Here is a 20,433-nt window from a genome sequence, read left to right on the forward strand (position 1 = left end):
TGAGGAAGGATGGCCGGGTTTGTTGCCTTTGTTGCACAATGACCTTTTTTTTTTTTGTTACAAGGGAAGATAAAAAAGAAAGAAACAACTAAGCGACTACATCCTGACAGAGCAGGGGCACCACTGACGATGGAGGCGTGCTCCAAACCTTCCAATCCCAATTTTCACCAGCAGCAAGCTTTGTCAAAGCATCTGCAACCATATTTTGCTCGCGAGGAACATGAGCAATGGTTACTGTCCAATCTCTCGCCAATAACGCGCGCACTGCCAAAATCTCATCACGATACCAATGATCATGAGCCTCCGAGCTGCTAGTTAGCACCTGCTGGACCTCCAAACAATCAACATAGCAAGCCACAGAACGGAAGCCAAGCTTCCATGCGTGCTCGAGCCCGAGATGAACTGCCATGATTTCTGCCTTCCAAGCACTTCCAACACCTAGAGACTTAGCAAAGCCGGAAACCCATCTCCCTATCCCATCTCGGATAAAACCACCGCTCCCCATTTTATTCTCACGCGGCTGCCAACTACCATCAGTGTAAAGAGACACCGACGTTCCGCCAAGACGGGGCACTTCATCTCCCTGCGTTGTAATCCTCCCCCATCTCCGGAACTCCTGGACATCAACTAAAATCCGCTGCAACACCTCTCCATGCTGCCATGGCTCCTGTGCAAAGACAAAAGAATTCCGCCATTTCCAAAGGTTCCATGATATAGCACATAACAGAGCGTGATCAGCGACCTGCAAGTTGGAGAAAAGCCAGTGCCTGCAGGTGGCTGCTGCTGGAACCCACGGCATGTCCCGAGCAAAGCGACTCCAAACCCAGATGGATCCCGGACAGCGGCGAAGCACATGATCAGAATCTTCCACTGCCGCCCCACAGCGAACGCAGGCCGCCGTCGCTGCACAATGACCTTTTAATGAAATTATGTTTTCGTTCAAAAAAAAAAAGTAAAGGTTTAACATACACATAAATATTAAACGGTTATTATTATTATTTTTCCATTTGTATTGACTATTCATGTTGAATCATTCTTCAAGGGTGGTAAAATCAAAACTAGTTTGAATAGACATTCAATTTATTTACAATATTTAAAGATAATAAGATCAAACTCCCAATAGATATATTAGCACTTGACAAAACTTATTTGGGATAAAAAGATAATATATTTAGTGTTTATGCTAAATAATTATAGATATTAAATAACATTTTCTTTAAGTTCAGATATTTTTATCTTAACTTTTTAGTTTTTTAATCTTAATTTAATAATAATGTGATAATATGATAAATTTTTAACTTTTTTTTACGGAAAAGTGAAGCATTCATTACGAATTAACCGGAGAAAGTCCAAAATAATACAAGTGGTAAATAATTATATAGATGACTGATCACAAATCTTTCCTTTTTAACTCTTTTTTTAACGATCTTTTTTAACTCTTTAGTTTAATGCTATAATGTGATAACACAATAAAACTTGATCGAGTATTTGTAAAAAGAATTAATTACATTATTATTTATTCATTCATTATATACTCATAAAAACACATAATTTCATATAATAAAATAAATATTTAATATATATAAAAACTCACTATAATTTTTTTTACACTAACATTAAATGAATATTTATTACGTTAGAAAGTATATTTTAAATTTAATTAAAATTAGTTGAAAAAAAAATTAATCAAAATTATAAAAAATGTTAAGATTTCATATAAAATATGTTTACTTTACAGGATTGTTGTTAGTATAAGATATAGTGTAATTTTATTTCTAAAACATATAAGATATATATAATGTTATAAAAATGCCACATTGTTATATGGGATCTTGGCATTTTCTATTTATATTTTAACTAAAATTTAAATTTATTCTGTGACTTGAAAAACATCTATTAGATGTTAATGCAAAATAATTTTATACTAACAATCTAACATGCATATATTTTTTTTTGAACAACATGCGTATATATTTAATCTGTATTTTATCATAAAATTATGTGTTTTAATGAGTATATAATAAAATGTAGATAAATTTTATACAAATACTCCATCAAGTTTTATCATGATATCTCATTAACATTAACCTAAAAATTTGAAAAATTATATGTGATTATATATCTTTATAATTATTTACAATATCAATATATACTAAAAAGTTCAAAAAATTATCATATTATCACATTACCACTAAATTAAAATTCAAAAAATAAAAAAATTTAAGATAAAAATATGTCAATTACGTTAGAAAATGTTATGAATATCTATACAATTATTTTCAATATCAGTATGTAATAATTATATTCTATTTTTTTATAATTGGGAGGGCTGGCGCCCCACTAATAATATTCTATTTTTATCCCAAATTATTTATGCACAAGTAATCCTAATCTATTTTTTTAGATTTTAATCGTATTACCATTTAATATTATAAATAAATTAAATGTCTATTCAAACTAATTATGATAACATGGGATGATGGATGGTTTCTCTGCATCGTTTGGACCAGGCGGTGCATTCTTGGCTGAATTGCGAGCGCTAGCAACGGGACTGAGGATCGCATGGGATGCTGGGCTACGACAGGTTATGTGATATGCTGATCGATTGCTTGGAGATGGTGGACATGGTGACTACAACCGTGGATGTGCAGGATGCATGGCACAAGGATGAGGTTTTAACTGTCAGGGAATTGCTAGCTCGTGCTTGGCATACAGCAAGGGAAAATAACTTGGTGGCAGATTCCCTTGCGAAAGCTCATATGCGTGATGAACATTAAAATATGGAGACTTCCTCCCTCTTTATTTAATTGGTACTTTTAGCTCGTACAATACACGTGAAATGCAAGATTTTTAATGTAACCCTTAATTATAAATTTATATTATAAATAAAAATATTTTTTTTAAAATCGTGCATTTCACGTGTATTGCATGAGCTAAAGTACCAACTATATATAAACTCTCCCGTCAAAAAAATTATATATAAACTCGTGTATTGCACAAATATAAAATCACATGACTTTAGTATCTCTTCCATGTGGGCATATCAAGTGAGAGGAGATGTTTATAATGAGAGATGAGAGGAATAATGAATAACCCTTAGATCAAAATACACGGTTAAGATTAATCTTCTGTTTTAAACATTCACGTGACTAGTTCCAGGGGAGAAACAGTGAATTCACGCACGACTTAGCCCCTCTGTTTCTCCTCCCTCTCACACTCTACCTCTTCTCTCTCATTCTTCTCCAGGCAAACATCTCGCCGTCGGGCAGCGTCCCCTTCCATTTGTTGGGAATTCAAGTCTGAGTAAGAAGTCTCACATTGGATGATTAGAAGAGTGAGGACCACTTTATAAGTGAGAGGACCCATACACCTAATGCATTAAGGTTTTGGGTGAAAGATGTGGTGTCCAATCCACTTTGGTGTGCTCATGTAAGCCCAATGTGATGATCCCCAGTTTATCCTCTTGCGGCCCAACAATGGTATCAGAGTCGATGGTTAGTGCGACCATGGTGACGGCTCCTTGCGTCGAAAGTCTTCCTAGCAATGGTAGCTAGGCAGCGTGTCCCGTTGATGGAGATCCAACGACGGTGCAAGTATTTGGAGGTTTCTGCTTGAGATGGACTCACACTTGAGTGAAAGATTGTTGGGAATTCAAGTGTGAGTAAGAAGTCTCACATTGGATGATTAGAAGAGTGATGAACACTTTATAAGTGAGATGACCCATACACCTAATGCCTTAAGGTTTTGGGTAAAAGATGTGGTGTCCAATCCACTTTGATGTGCTCATGTAAGTCCAATGTGATGATCCCCCGGTTAATCCTCTTGCGGCCCAACACTATTCTTGCGACGACGATGAAGCGACATCTCTGCTCCCTCCACCCTCAAAGTGTTCCGACATCTTCCAGCCCTATTTCGCTCCACCCTCCTCTCGCACAACGATCAACATCCTTTCTTCCCTACTTTCCCCCTTTCATTTTTTACATACTATTTCACATATAAAAAGAGGAATAGGGATATGGAGATAGAACGACAACAGAAAAAAATGATGATTGAAATGTCTCAAATGACATTTCAAAAGAAAGAAAGCCAATTTCTCGTACTTAAAGAAAGAAAGAAACAAAACAAAATACAATAAAACGCTGTAGAACCGCCGGCAATTCCTTTCTTAAAAACAAAGCCAATTTCTCATACTTAAAGAAAGAAAGAACATTTTTTTTTCTTAAAAACAAAACAAAATCCAATAAAAACTACATAATAATCTAAAACTGTAGAACCGCCGACAACTCCTTTCTCAACGGTTTTAACCGCCGCTAAATCTACTTACAACCGCCGTGAAAACACTGTTTTGTTGTAGTGAAGTGTTTTATATAACTAAAAATGATATACATAAAATGCACTAATTGCCCCCGCTAAATTTTTATATTTTAACATTACATGATTATATATGTGTATGTTAAATGCAACAGTACATAACCAACATTCATTAATGTTGTCTATGTCAAGTCTTGTTTTGCTGATTTTCAATCATTTGCCTGACCAGTAATTGGTCCTTGAGGTGCAGCTGAAGTGTCTTCATCGTTGACAATGGTTTCTTTTTTTTTTTGATAAGCCATTGTTGACAATGGTGATATCATGATGGATCGCCTTCTCTCTTTATTATTTGTTGAATTCAAACGGAGGAAGTATTTTTGTGCATGGCTTGCAACTTGTGTGATTGTTCTTGTCACCACGAAGTGCCTTGATATGCTTCTCCAGTCACCTTTTCCATACTTTTCCAACCTAAGAAGAAACTGCATGTGTTCATCCTCAGTCCAAGGAGTAACCCTTTCATCGTTCCTGATTATCAGATTGGTAGAGGGTTGCATGCTTAATGGGCTTCTATAACTACATCCTTTATGGGCCTCGAGTTACTAGGCCAAATATAATTAGTTAATATTATTTCTATGTTTATTTCTAGTTTGTTATTTAGATCATGTTCTAGAGTATTCTACTTTTTATGATGGTGCCACATGTAAGGTCACCTTTCATCCCTTAGAGTAGATAGTTAGTATAAGTTGTATGGTTTCCATTATGAAATATTAACAAGAAAATTGACAAAGTTTTATTTTATCTTCTTTTCTTTAGTTTTCTTTTGGTTTTCTTCCTTTGATTTTACTTGGTAGAGTTTCTCTCTACCAATTTGGTGCTTTCATTATCGATCTCTTTCCTCCATTACATCAATGGTGCTCAGCTATGATGTGTTATCATCCATCCTTGCAGCACAACAAGATCCCAGATCCATTTTCTACGCCCATTCTTCACCTTCCTACCCTGCCATTAATGGTGGATTTTCAAGACCAATATGTGCAGATCCTTGGTTCCTGGATGAAGTATCATACCAGCACACCCAGCCACCTACAATCCCACCACAACCTCCTCCCACTCATTTTGCCCAACAGATTCCATGTTCACCACCCACCTCTTCACCCACGTTGAAACTCATCAAGTTCTCTGGATCGGCTCCAAATTTTTGGCTGCTAAACACAGAGTTGTATTTCCTACAGCACCCATGGCCACTGGAAACTCGCTTTGATTTTATTGCCCTGCATCTAGAGGGATTTGCGTTGACATGGTTCCAACTGTGGCGCCACCAACTTGATTCATGGGACAAATTCCGAGAAGTGTTCAAATTTCAGTTTATCACATGCAAATTTGAGCAAAATGGAGCCAGCAGATCTGGGAAATCTTCTTCAGTGTCCAACACATTACAACCCATGACAGCTCAGGCAGTGGAATCCAATGCTACACCAATGGCGAAGCCTCAGTTTAGCACTACCAGATCTTTGTTTGAGGCTGATACAACGATGGGTCACAAAGACAACCTTGAGAAAGTTGCGAACCAGAGAGGTGATTTAGGCAATGAGCCTACACTGGTGAAGAGCTCTGTTTCCAGATCTGTGCATAGTCAACCAACCCAAGCTCTTACCTCCACTGTGGATCAGGATTCAATGGCAGTACCAGTGACTGATCCCAATACCTCATCTGGAGACAAATATGAGGAGACTTCATATGTGGACCATGACGACCCAAGGTGTGAGCACATTACGGCAGAGGAAAAGTATTCCCTGACTACACTTTCTATTGGTCACCATGTGTTTGACAAAATGCATGAGAAGAAGTTTAGGCATAACAATGTTGATGCTTATTTTGGGAAACGTTTTCTAATTGAATTACATGGAATTGTTATCACACCCTTTGATCCTGGAACTGTTCATTTACTTCCAACTTTGGGCAATGGTCACGTAGCTTCATTTGCTATTGAAGACCCAAAGTTGAGTTACCTACATCCTATTAAATTGCCCTCTATCACTCAGCCTGCTAAAGTTTTTCTCCAAATCAATCTTGGCTGGCTTGGTAGGCATTCACACTGCTTGGATTATTGGTTTATTACCGGTGCCCACACTCAGACTTCTACTAAGCATCTCATGTCAAATTGTTTCATCACAGACTTGGTCCCTTGTTCAATTTTTTCTAAAAATGGCATTGGTTCTAAGACTACACCCCAACTGTTTGATAAAATGCATGAGAGAAAACTATTTGACATAATGCATGAGTTGGAAGATAAAGAGAAACAAGTTGACTCTACTTATGCTCTTGACTCTCTTTTATTTAAGTTCTTGGCTAAACCTGGCTTGTTCATAATTTCTTTTGACCCGGGAATTTGTACTCACACTCTTAAGCTAGCATATGGGGCCTTAAATACATGTGTTGCTGGAGATTTCACATTAAATCACCTAGTGTTTGAGGAGTTGCTTGAGAAAGAGTTGGTGCAGAAAAATAATGAGGCTCAATTTGAAAAGCAAGTACATGATTATGATTACTATGACCCTGGACTTGTTGCTGTACATTCTATGTTGCCTTATGGTTACTCTTCAAATGGTGATAAGGGAGTATCATCTAGTTGTCAAGGATCTAGTATTCCTCACGCCATTCTTGGCTGGTTTTTCGATTCATGCGTTTGGCCTACACTATCTGTCAATGGCCTTTCTGATGAACTCCTTGCTGCTATGTTCACATCAGCTCAATTGGGTCATTCGTTTGATGCTGATTCAAGGCCTCAGACACTTGAATTTTTGGAACTCACGTCTGATCAGATTGCCGCTAGAAGACATGCGCTACATGAATTTTATCCTCAATTATTTGACCCTGGAATCATAAACCTGGAACATTTGTGCCAAGCTGTTTTTCAATTATTAGCTGCATATCCACAGAGGCTACCACTTGGGGAACAAAGAAAAGATGAGATGAAGAGGTCTTTTAGAGAGGAATGGTTCATTATGGAAGTCCAACATCTCAATTTCAATCACGGCCAGTTTCCAGTGCAAGCTGCAAAAGCACATCCCACTCCTACGCCGGTGTCTTCACAAGAAATACTCAAATTCTATCTGTTTCAACCCTTATTGTGGAGAGATCTGACCCATGCATTTGTAGCCTTGCTGGAGCAAGTCAAGTGGATAGTACTCAATATATCAAATGTTGAGGTTGATTTGGCTATGTTTACTGGATCAAATGCAAGCACCATTACACAGTCTACTGTTACTTATGTGGGTCTTGCAACGTTGAGCTTGTTTGGACAATTCAACCCATATTCAATGATCCATTGCCTTCCCCACCTTTATTTCTGGATCATGGATTATTATTCTGATGGGTCAACACATGTATGGGTTCTCCAACACAGCTTGCTAGTGTGGCATTGGGTCAACAAATGTATGGTCTTTATGTGGCAATGTCACTCTACTGGTGTTAGCTTTATATGGCATATCATTGTTGTGGACAAGACCATTAGAGCACCTTTGGCAATAGGACGTGGCATTGGGACTTGTTTCTCTGAAATGGAATTAGACAATACATATTTAGTTTGTTCCATGTCAGAGTTCACTTCACAGACTCTGTACTCCTTTCATGGGCTTTGGCATAGCACTACACTTCTTGAGTGGATTCTTATTATTGCTTGGATAGTCTATTTCTCATCCTTGAGGACAAGGATGTTTTCAAGGGGATGGTAATGGTAGAGGGTTGCATGCTTAATGGGCTTCTATAACTACATCCTTTATGGGCCTCGAGTTACTAGGCCAAATATAATTAGTTAATATTATTTCTATGTTTATTTCTAGTTTGTTATTTAGATCATGTTCTAGAGTATTCTACTTTTTATGATGGTGCCACATGTAAGGTCACCTTTCATCCCTTAGAGTAGATAGTTAGTATAAGTTGTATGGTTTCCATTATGAAATATTAACAAGAAAATTGACAAAGTTTTATTTTATCTTCTTTTCTTTAGTTTTCTTTTGGTTTTCTTCCTTTGATTTTACTTGGTAGAGTTTCTCTCTACCACAGATCTCGAAGCATGGCTTCTTGAGCCCTGTGAAAATGAATCATAATCTAGCTGGTGAAGCGTACAAGACCAGATTCGATATTCAAATTAAAACATCATCATCAGATAATGATGTTTAATATCTTCGATTGTTTTTGCTGGTACAGCAGCAGCCGCAGTCTTCTCCCATCCATATGGATCATCCTCAGCATAAGTTGCAATGGCATTTTCAAATGCTTTCTCCTGCTCTCTGATCCACTCAGCCATCTAATTAAGATCAATTTTGGAGGCTTAGGAGAGAAGAAAAAGGAAAAAAAGAAAGAAAGAAGAGGCCATTGCAATTGTGTGTTGGGGGAGAACAAGGAGTGTATCTGATGAGGCAATTGCAATTGTCTGTGGTTAAACCTATGCCTGCGACTTGACTAAGATTCAAAACCAAAGGGTGAGAAACATTACGAGAAACCCTATGCTCTAGATGTTATTGCAATCAAAATCTAATTAAGAGACCTACTTATGTATTTATAATTTTATATAGCGTTGTAACCCGTGCAATGCACGGGTGACTTTTGGGATATAAAATTTATACATTAAAACATATTATCATATTGATATATGCTAAAAGAAAGTTTTAATTTTAGCATTAATGAACTAACATTTCAGTTAAAAACCTTTAATCACATTTGATGATTTTTTATGTTGTTAAATATATTCCTTATTTAAAAATAATTATATAAATCATAAATTCCAAATAGTAAGTGTCAATATATAAAAGTAAAACTAATTTTAAAAGTATTCATTTTTTCTTCATTGGAAAACAATACAGAAAGCGAAAAACACTAGGAAACAAAAACGAGACCCTCAAAAAGAGGTTCTCAAGCTCAACGTCTGGAATATCAAGAACGTGAATTCTAGAAGACGAGAAACAAGCACCAAATATCGCAAGCCAATTCACTGCCATGTTGCAACCTCACCAAACCAGGTTTGTGACTGTCCACTCTCGGTTTAGAAGCCCTTTGATATCATAAAAAACAAGTGAGAACCACACACTATCCTTCCAACGAAGACAAAAGAGCCGCACAACCTACCTCCTCGCACACCACCTTTCTAAGCCATATATTCCACACCAAGAATATGCCATTCTTCAATGCAAGGGCCTCTACATACAACAAACCACCTCCCTCATTACACGAAGCAAAATCAAAAAGATCGACCCATATTATCACGCACCATGCCACCACCACTCATGCGATGATCCTCCTCTCAGTAACTGTCGTCCGTATTGAATTTTATGAAGTTAGAATGGAGTATTGCCAAACTTGACTAAGCCTTTCCCCCCTCCAACTCGTGGAATCTAACAAAATAATGACTTTAACATGGTCATGGCAGATCCTTCGCCAAGCTTTCGTTGTTGTCCAAGGCGCCTCGTCCAAAAGCATGTTATTTCTTTGGCTTCATCGTGTTATTTATCTAGATCCACTTCTAGACCCCCATAGACAAGAGATAAATCTAACTCCATAAGAGCTGCAAACAAGTTTGTAAGTCCAAGTAACCAAATCAGGATGCATGAAAGAAGTTAGGTCAAGCCAACGCCCCCATTCTCATTCGCATCTTCATAGAGCGCAATCCCTTAGATAGTGGAGAACATCTTCCCGAATCTCGGGGTAGGAACACCACGCACATGCAAAGGGAAGGAGCCATATGGCAGTGAAATCTAACAGTGTTAACTGGAATAACCTAGTGAAGGGATTTTCAAACCAAAAACCTAACTTTCTTTGAAACCCGTAACTTCCACTCCTAGTCCCAACTTCCAGAACCTAGGTTTAGTTCCTATTCTGCGAGTGGAGCCAAAAGTAAGTCTCTCTCACAGTGTAGATGAGTAATTATTTCACTTTAAAAAAATTAATTTATTTACTGATTCTTTTATATAAAATGGTAAAATTAATATTTTCTTAGAAAAAATATATTATTATACTTTTTTTGAGAAGTAGAGGAGATATTATTAAAAACTGGGAGAAACTAGTGAAATCAAGTACAAGCAAAAGCAGAAAAACTGCAAAAGAAAAAAAACAGACTTACATCAAAAAGAAAATAGCAGTGGCAAAATGAAATAAAGGCGGAAAACAGTGAAATAAGGGGAAACAGAAGGAGAAAAAAAGGAAATAAAATCGCACGAGAGAGGCACCAGCAAAAGAAAATAGCAGTAGCTGCAGTGTAACACCCCACTTTCCGTTATTAGGTTATTTATTATTTTATTTTAATTATTATTATGATATATGGTAATTAAGTGATTTTATTAGATAATTAAGTGATTAAATTAAATAAGGTTTTTGGATTTTAGGGTGAGTAGTTGAGAGTGGAGCCCACTAGTACTACTAGTTTAGGGCTAGGAGTGAAATAAATAGAAAGAAAGAAAGAAAATGAGGATTAGCAGAGGAGCAGACAGAAGAACGCGTGAAACAGAGAAGGAGAAGAGAAAAGTGGAGAAAACCTAGAGTTGATCTACAAGAGGTAAGGGTTTGAATTCATATTGTATGGATTGGTATAGTAGTTGGTAGTGATAGAAAGCATGATTTAGGAACCCTATGATGCAGAATTTTCAAAACTGAAAGTATATAGGTTTGAATTTAGGGTCAAGATTTGGGGGGAGGAAAAGAAGAGGGGTGGCACGCGGCCATGGTGTGGGCGGCGCGCAACCCATGGTGGTGGAGGCGCGTGCATAGGCGCGTAGCGCATGGAAGTGGCGCACTGCACATGTAGCATGGCGCGATTTTGGGGAGAAAATTCAGCTTTTGTACAATAGTTCTAGAACTTGTTATATATGAATTATAATTAATTTACATATGTTAAATAGTTCGTTATATGGTGCTTTTTCTCAATTGATGTTATATGTTGAGTTGCTAAGTTACTGTGACTGCAAGTTGTGTAATTGATAACATGTAAGTGTGTGTTTTGTGAAATTGGAGATGATTCATATTGTTGAACTAGGAGATGAATATGCTAGAATATTCAGGACTTGGAGATGGTCTAAATATGCATATGTTAGTTGAGTTTTGCACAAATACATTGCATAGTTGTCAAGAGACAATGTTTGCTAGTTCTCGTGGAGGCTAGTGACTTGTCCCAAAACTGGAGATGATTTTGAAAGCTTAGAGAACGAACTTTATTGGAGGTTATCGGTCTGGAGTGGACGCGGTGATACCGCTAATGATAACACTTGGGTACCAAATGCATTTGCATCGGGTCTCACTTGAGTCATATGTGTTATTGTAAAATTGTTACATTAGGCCTTAGGGAGATGTTGATGCTAATTAATGATAATTATGATATGTTTGGGGAGTTTGATGTAGTGGTAATTGGAGAATATTATATTTGCTATACTTGAGTTATAAACTATGGAGTTTTGTCATAACTGTGAAATTGATTGATTAATGGCTCTTAATTCCCTTGCTAGTTGCGGTGGTGCTCTCCGGGACACCGACGGGGGATGGAAGCTGGGTTTTGCCCGTAACCTTGGCACGATGCTGTCTTCAAGCGCTTTTCTTGTGGAACTTCTTGCTGTTCAGTCAGCTATGGACTTGATAATCAGCAGAGATATTCAGAGAGTTATAATCGAGAGTGATTCCCGAGAGGTGGTCGACTTGTTACTTAGCCAAGATGTCTCCTCTCATCAGTATGAACATATTGTTCAAGGCATTCTCCAGCTTCAATCAGACCACGGGTATGTTATTTTTTGCCATGCTTCTAGGAACTCTAATTGCCTAGCAGACTACCTAGCCAAGGTGGGTCTCTCCCTCCCTTATGGAACTCACACTTTTGACTCTCCATTTGGGGAATGTCACTCTTTGCTTCTGCAAGATTCCAGCCCTCTTCCTCCTGCTTCTGTTGGGTCTCTTAACCCTTAGTTTGTGTTTCTTTGGGGCGTAGCCTCTCATTTGTAAAAAAAAAATTGATTGATTAAATTTAATTGCATAAATTATTTTCTTAGTTAAGTGTGAAGAATTTATGTGTAATATATACAAGTTTTTACAATTACTTATTATTATGCTTATCCATATGATATGAGTTCCCACCATTTTGTTGGAATTATGTTCTTTGCGACATCGCTCAGGTACCGAGGATAGTGGAGCTTCTCGCAAGGGTTAGTCGGAGGAGCTAGTATTTTATTTATATTTTAGTTATGGGAGTTATGCTCTATTATGTAACACGGAGAAACGTTTAGTATTGTACCTGAATTTTAAGAGATATTTCGTGTACTCTCTTTATTTATTTTTATATAATGTTAAATTTTGGAGTTGAAATAAATCCGTTGTGCTATGCATATGATGTTGAGACATCAAAGTTGAAAATTTATATCTAAATTATGAGCATGAAATGTATTTTGATTTATGTTTCTGGAGAATAAATGTGATACCCTCTGTGTTATGCATTTTACTCTGATTTATTTTATAATATTTACGCAGGGTTTAGAGGGTGTTACATGCAGCACCTTCAAAACATCAGCGTATCAAAGAGTCCCATTTGAATGCCACCACATATTAGTAGCCCGATTGCAGCCTTTTTTGCAAGTGAATCAACTGAGGTGTTAGCTTCTCTGTATATCTGATATACTCCTAAGCAATTAACTTCTATCATCAAAAAATCAATTTGATTGAGCTCATTCAGAAGTTTCCAAGGGCAATTAGTCTTGGATATGACCCAGCCCACTGCAGTAGTAGAGTCGCTTTCTATTAAAATCTCTCTCAGGCTGTACTGTTGACAGAAAACTAATGCCTTCAAGATAGCCTTTACCTCAGCTGCTTCGTATGCCTATCTATAGCCCATATTCAGCGAGAAAAAGCCAAGTATTATATTCCTGTAGTCTCTTAACACATCTCCTATGCCACAAGGGCCCGAATTGCCTTAAGGCGCGCCATCAACATTGAATTTGAGGACTCCTCTGTTTGGCGGAACCGAGACATCTAGACATTGTTTGGCAGCATTTCTTGAATGTGAGGAGACAGAACTAATCAACAGTATATGGACACTATTTCCATATTGCTTTTTTTTTGTTACAAGGAGAGGCCTAGCCCCAAAAGAAAAACAAAACTAAGGAACAACAAACCCTACAAATGGGGGAGAGAAGGAGACACCAAGTCTCTATGCAACAAGGAATGGCATTCCCCAAACGGTGATTCAAAGGTGTGCGTTCCAAATGGTAGGGAAAACCCACCTTAGCTAGATAATCTGCTAAGTGATTGGACTCCATAGGGGCATGCGCAATGGAAATTCCATATTGCTTTAACCCACCAACAAATCCTCATAAGATGATACTTATTACAACTAATGTATTATAATATTAATAAGATCAACTTCTAGTATCTAAATATCAAATTTTATTTATTCATTTTAGATTTACAATTTAAATTATATTTTAAAATAAAACTTAATTATGAATTTACATTTCAACTTTAAATATTTTTAAAAAAATCGTGCATTTAATCCATGAATATAAAATCTCTTGAAAACTTGGCATTTATCCATATCTTACTCCCATCCTTAAGGAGGGTATAAAGAATGATGAGGATTCCTCAATTGTACCATCCAATCAGTTACACGGTTACACCACACAATGAAGACATATCAATCAAACTTTGGAAGATAATCTCAATCAATGCGTTGCCTTAATATATGAAATAAAATCAAATAAATGTCATAAAGAGTCTTAATGGCATTTTCTTATATTCATCGTTCATTGTTTATCTTTAATCAACCAAACTTTTGGAAGACAATCTCAATCAATGCATTGCCTTAATATATGAAATAAAATCAAATAAATGTCATTAAAAGTCTTAATAGCCTTTTCTTATATTCATCATTCAGATATATTTTCTTATATACATTTTTTTTTAAACTATTGTATTTTAATATATATGTAAAGAATCAATTCTACCATTGCTCACATAATCCATAGAATTACTACCAACTTTTTTTATACGATGCACTATCAAACAAAAATTAAACTAAACAAATATTAGGGAGGACCTCAAAAAACAGAAATATATAGCAGCAAATCAAAACCAAAGCCAATTTCTCATACGGAATGGAAAGAAGACATTTGTTCTTTCTTTCTAACAAAACAAAATACAATCAAAACTACTTAACAATACAGAACCTTCCACTACCTAACAGGCTAGTTATAACTTAAACTAATAATTTAAATGCCTACATAACCAACATTAATTCATTCATGATGTCCTATGTCAAGGATTTTTCTGACCAGTAATTGGTCCTTGAGGTGCTGCTGAAGTGCCTTCATTGTTGTCAATGGTGATATCATGTATGCTGGATCGCTTTTTATTAGAAGTCGAATTCAAACGAAGGAAGTATTTTTGTGCATGGCTTGCAACTTGTGTGGCTGTTCTTGTCACCACGAAGTGCCTTGATATGCTTCTCCAGTCACCTTTTCCAAACTTTTCCAACCCAAGAAGAAACTGCTTGTGTTCATCCTCAGTCCAAGGAGTACCCTTTCGTCGTTCCTGATTATCAGATCTTGAAGCATGACTTTTTGAGCCCTGTGAAAATGAATCATAATCTGGTGGAGGTACAAGACCAGATTCAATATTCAAAACATCATCAAGCAAGATCAGATAATGATGTTTAACTTCTTTGATTGCTTTCCCTGGTACAGCAGCCGCAATCTTCTCCCATCGATATGGATCATCTTCAGCATAACTTGCAATGGCATTTTCAAATGCTTTCTCCTGCTCTCTGCTCCACTCAGCCATCTTAGATCAATTTTGGAGGTTTAAGGTAGATGAAAAAAAAAAGAGTCAATTGCAATTGTGTGTTGGGGGAGAACAAGGAGTGTATAGGATGAGGGTTATATAGAGAAATTGAATAGAATTTTAAATTGCAATTTTTTATCTAATTAAGGAAGATTTGATTTTGATTGGTTATATAAGGACAGAAATTATGTAAATTTATTGCAATTAAATGTGATTAGTTGGATAGAATGCACAGAATGAGCAGGAGATCAGAATTAGGATATTTTCTTTCTTTCTTTTTTGAAATAAATTAGGATATTATTTAAAAGGAAATTTGTTTTTGGTAATTGGAACTAAAAAAACCGAAACAAATTCAAATGATTCTAATGTTTGATTTTTGTTTATTAGAAGATAAGAAGGTTAATTAGTAATTGTTTTGAAAAATAAGAATATTAATTATATAATTAATATAAAATATTTGACTGATTATTAATTAGATCAATTTAAAATATTATATTTTAAAGTAATTTAAATTATTTATTTTAAAAACTAATAAAAAGGGATTGACAGCTTTTTTTATAGAATACAATAGTTAACTTACTATATAAGTAGAATAGAGAAAAAATAGTACACATTAGGAAAAATGTTTGATTGATTAATTTTATTTATTTATTCATGTCCATTTTGTTAATTTTTTTATTTTTTTTATCGGCTAAAATATTTATTTTGAATTTATTTACCTTAAGAGATAAGATCAATTGACACTATGGTGTCAAAAAATTTATACTTAATTCATTCATTTTATTTTTTTACATACGGAAAGAAAATTAATTATTTATTAGAATTTGAAAATTTTATTAATTAAAATTATTCGATTTATTTCAATTTTATCCGGAAATGCGCGTTGTATTAAATGAAACAAACTAGTACACTCCATGTACGCCCCAAAATGCAAAAAAATAAATTTAATTAGCACTAAATATGAGTATTTGACGAATTTTAGTTTTATGGAGAGAAACTGAATGAATATAGTGGCGGATGTAACATTGACCAAAGTTAAAAAACATTGATTTGTAATGAGGACAGAGGTGACACTCATTTCAAATGAAGATAATGTTTGAGATTAACATTTGGGAATTAATCACCGATCAAATCTTCTTTGGACTAGACATCACACTACTCCCTCCATCGTAGAAAGCAAACTTTCATGACATTACATTTTTTTTAACATTGGAAAAATAAATTGTATCATTCAGGAATACACATCACACTACTCCCTCTATCGTGAAAAGCAAACTTTCATGACATTAGATTTTTTTTAACATTGAAAAGATAAATTGTATCATTCAGGAATTGATCTCTGATCCCCCACTCAACTCATATGTCCACTAGTTATTACGACTTGATTTCATTGAAAAATCTAAGTTTTTATTGTAAAAAAGAATGTATGCTTGTAGGTGTGTTATTGTATCACAGGGTAAGCCTATTCATCTTATTACTAGTGGGATAAAGATCCTCTTTCTTCTAATGTAACTCATTCTGACATTCTTAGTTCAATCCCCAAAATAACTCAAACCTGGAAAATGTTTCCTAATCTATGTTTTTAGTTAGCCATTCCAACGTGGTGCGTTTTTCATTATCATAGTAGATTCTACAGTCGTTGTACTTATATACCTGCAGTTATCTATCTCTGCATACACTACACAGTGCACATTTGGAAAACGTTCCTTCAATGTTCTACAGAGGTAATCAGTAATCACTAATCACAAACATATAGATAATAGATAATTTATCAACTTGAGAAGCTGGGTGCTGCTCTCATGTCACATAGGCCATAGGCTACACCACAAAAAGGTTTCCTACGCTGATGAGGAAACTGAAATTCAAAAAGTATAGGAGGTCTGGCAAACTTCAAAAATCTGATCTCCCTGTCCTCAAGTTACAAATCCCCTTCTGCAGACATGTTGCATGCATCAAGATATATGTGAAATGCTTTCTTAAGCATCATGTGCCATTTACCTACTTCACTGTGATGTAAGAATTATGTTAGGCTCGCTACTTCTTATGATCACTCCTGACTGATCTCTTCCCGCAATGCATGGTTGCAAGGGGTTGTTGTCCTCAGGGTCAGAAGTTCGCATCCCAAATGAAAGTGACACGGTAGGTAATATGTCTGCCTCCAATTCTTTTACACCTGAGGATTGGAAAAAGGGTGAAGAGGATGAGATTTTTTCATAGTAATGAAATAGTTGCATCGAATTGTAATTTGTAAGAAACATGTGCCGCACCTTGAGAACCACCTATTGGATTGGTATCTGAATGGATTGCATTTGATTGCTGGTGCTGCCATATGACTTCCCCATGTATTGCCTTTACAATTCAAGCGAAAAGAACACTTAACAATGACTAGAATTTAAATTTTTAACTAAGTATGGCATCCCACATGGCTGAGCTTACCTCGGAAGATCCTCTGTGCGGTGCCAGGATTTGCGGTTCCTGCCAGAAAGAAGTTTCCAAGTTGTTAACAAATGAATGATGGGACGCTGATGGCTTATTTGGCAAAACTTGTTTGCTAGGTAGATTGAGATTGGATGATGCATAGTGCAAGGGGTTCTCTTGTTGCAGAGGCAGAGTAGTAGTCATGTTTAAAAGGGTAGACTTGTTTCCTTCACTTGAATCCATACTCATCCGAGACAATTGCAGAGGCTGCAAGCCTTCAGAGAAGCACATAGGATGCAAACTCAATCCATTTCTCATTGACAGCATCTGAAATATTATATCACAAGATTTAGTTGTAGTGCTGCATTCAGTGAAGGTTTCCTTTTACTTTGAGTAACAAAAATGAATCTTCACACATGTTTTTTATCCCACTAATACTCCATGTCAGTTGCTACTTATAGTTCATTCAAGATATCTTCATCAAAATTCAACATACAAGTCACTTGAGGCTTACATATATATGCAAAGAGCAATAAAAAGAAACTACTGGAGAATTATGTGGGTTTGTGCATTAGCAAAGATAAACAATGGCACTTCAAATGTTAGTAATGCTTTGGAAACTAAAACTTTTAGCTATAAGCAGAATCAACATTGATTACTTTGCTACAGGCTTCAGCATAAAAAAGAATATCAGTTATGTTTGGCCTAAAGACAAACAGTTCCAGAAAGGCTTTTCTCAAATTTTCCAATATTGTCAGTTTCCCATTCATATACTGTTGTACACAGGAAAAGAATAAGAGAAAAGAAGGATACAAATAATTAGAAGTCAGAACATCAAAACTCATGAACTAGCAACTTCATGAAAATTCCAATTCAAGTTAGAATGAACAGGAGAAAATGAATCTCACAGCCTCCCCCAGACAGGACAAAAATATAACCATAGAAAAGAGATACAGACTTGTACTTGGAGCTGAAGCTGTTTAAGGTAATCAATAGCTTCATCAAGCATGGAAGCCTTATCAGTCTGCACACACAAACACAACACACCACAATAAGACTAACCATGAATCACAAAACACACCCATTCTTACCAAGGTTGAAGAAACTCATGTACCTTGTTAGAGTTTGGAATCAGATTTTGCAAAGCCTTCATCTTCTCGTTGATCCTGCTCCTTCTCCTCTGCCAAACAAGCCCCAGAGACACAGAAAAATCACATAAGCATGAATAAAACCAAACCCAATTACCACAAACATCCATGAACAAAAAAATCACAAACCTTTTCAGACAAATTATGAACCTCTGCTGCTCTAGTCCTTTTAGATGAGCTCCTAGAAGAAGGAAGAGACTTTGTCCTAACCTCTTCACCCAATGCTTCAACACCCTCCTTCATTCAGAAAAAAATCATCAAACACTTGTACCTCAAAAATGAACATAGCTTTTCACTTCAAATCAAATCCAGAAAGAAAGAAAAAAAGCAGAAAAATCCTCCCTTTTTAGCACCAATTTTACAAAGATCCAAACCAGTAACATACCCAGAAAATAAAATAACATTTTTTTTAGGCCACCAGTTTCATCTTACATTATCTTCACAGTGAAGGAGATGCAGAGAAAAGGGTAAAGAAAGTATGAAGAGAAGGAAGTAATACCTCACTTTCACAGTCATATTCATCAGCCTCATTCTCACTGACACCTAGAGAGGAGGAAGAGACATTTGCAGCAGGCAGAGGCTGAGATGAAGCGGAGAGATAGGCTCCGGCGGTGGTATGAAGGGGTGAGTTGGAGGATGGAGGCATGTTGGGGTTGGATGATGAACGGAGAAGAATCTGACGGAGGAAAAGGGAGATTTCGTCCTGTGAGGAAGAAGAAGAGAGGTTGTAGCTATCTTCCTCTGCCATTGTTGAAGTTGGAGGTGGAGAGGGTGGTGTGAATAATAATAATGAGAATGGGGAAGAGAGTGGTTAATGGTTGAGAGTTACGAGAGAAGAAAAAGTTGGTTCCAGAGAGAGAGAGAAAGAAACGGTTGGAGTGGTTTCCGTGCGGTGATAGGAGTAATTGGCAATGCAAATACAAGTATACAACAACTAGTTTCTTCACAAACAAATGGAAAATGAAGGACTATGCTTCTATCATGCTATATTGCTACTAGTTTGCAATTGTGGGCTGGTTTTGGATCAGAACAGAATCAATATCATTATACCTATGCCAGCTAGTAAGCTATTGCTATGAGAGATCAATGATTCACGCACACTCACGCGCTACAACTTTTTCACTTCTTCACTCTAATCAGAGGTGTGGAGTAAAATAGTGATGTTAGCATTATTAACCTTAACCTGAGAAGTGAGAACCATAAATAAATAGGAGGACTTCTGCTCCTGCCATGTTCTTGTTGCTGTTACTGATACTACTGTTGTTGGTCTTGTTTCTGTTTTGTCAGTCAAGTGATGCACGCTCCATTCCGTGTCGCAGTTCCACATGAACCGCATTAACATTAAAGTTTGTAAATTTTTACCACCACCTCTTTACTTTTTTCAATGAATAAGTTAAGCTATATAAATGTATGATTATCATTTATGAAAATGAATGAAACACATTTTATAATCAGTTGTTTATAATTTTGTACGAGATTAATCGCTAGAGCTTCACCACTGCTCAATTACATAATTTAGTGGTGAAGCTATAGTTATAGCTGCATGGATAAAACAAGACAGACTTAGTGTAAAAATAAGTGCATTGACACTAAAAATATGAATTGCGAATTTGCGATACAATTACATCCTCTTTGTCTTCTTTCTCATTTTTTATTTATTTTGTTCTTTTCATCGGTGGATCGTCAAGGGTTTGAGTCAGGCGGTCTATTTTGGTTTATTGTGCCCAAAAGCGGTTAGTGAGATGTTGAT

At 36.2% G+C, this 20,433-nt stretch overlaps 2 protein-coding genes across 3 annotated transcripts; both read right to left on the minus strand.

The window, feature by feature from the left end:
* Nucleotides 1-14,466: 14,466 nt before the first annotated feature.
* LOC130740843 (transcription factor SRM1-like) lies at nucleotides 14,467-15,220 on the minus strand. The gene has a single exon (XM_057593553.1). It carries the CDS (start codon nucleotides 15,115-15,117, stop codon nucleotides 14,593-14,595), a length of 525 nt encoding a protein of 174 aa, XP_057449536.1. The 5' UTR covers nucleotides 15,118-15,220; the 3' UTR covers nucleotides 14,467-14,592.
* A 1,589-nt stretch (nucleotides 15,221-16,809) lies between these two features.
* On the minus strand, nucleotides 16,810-19,901 carry LOC130740842 (transcription factor SPATULA-like). 2 transcript variants are annotated; one of them, XM_057593552.1, is made up of 7 exons: nucleotides 19,183-19,901; nucleotides 18,813-18,920; nucleotides 18,650-18,715; nucleotides 18,500-18,559; nucleotides 17,554-17,862; nucleotides 17,385-17,466; nucleotides 16,810-17,290 (listed from the first exon to the last, which is right to left on the minus strand). In XM_057593552.1, exons 1-7 carry the CDS (start codon nucleotides 19,429-19,431, stop codon nucleotides 17,121-17,123), a joined length of 1,044 nt encoding a protein of 347 aa, XP_057449535.1. In that variant the 5' UTR covers nucleotides 19,432-19,901; the 3' UTR covers nucleotides 16,810-17,120. The 2 variants fall into 2 exon arrangements, with proteins under 2 accessions (XP_057449535.1, XP_057449533.1); XM_057593550.1 differs by having other exon boundaries at nucleotides 18,494-18,559; nucleotides 19,183-19,899.
* Nucleotides 19,902-20,433: the final 532 nt, after the last annotated feature.

The sequence above is a fragment of the Lotus japonicus genome, chromosome 2 (assembly GCF_012489685.1).
Source record: "Lotus japonicus ecotype B-129 chromosome 2, LjGifu_v1.2".
NCBI classification, from domain to species: Eukaryota; Viridiplantae; Streptophyta; class Magnoliopsida; order Fabales; family Fabaceae; genus Lotus; species Lotus japonicus.

Excerpts from the sequence above, each read along its gene's own strand:
- LOC130740843 (XM_057593553.1), bottom strand. The coding sequence starts at position 15,117 with ATGGCTGAGTGGAGCAGAGAGCAGGAGAAAGCATTTGAAAATGCCATT.
- LOC130740842 (XM_057593550.1), bottom strand. The coding sequence starts at position 19,431 with ATGGCAGAGGAAGATAGCTACAACCTCTCTTCTTCTTCCTCACAGGAC. Across the intron at positions 18,560-18,649 it reads TGATTCCAAACTCTAACAAG|ACTGATAAGGCTTCCATGCT; the intron begins GTACATGAGTTT and ends TTGTGTGTGCAG. Across the intron at positions 17,863-18,493 it reads AGCTTCAGCTCCAAGTACAA|ATGCTGTCAATGAGAAATGG; the intron begins GTCTGTATCTCT and ends ATAATATTTCAG.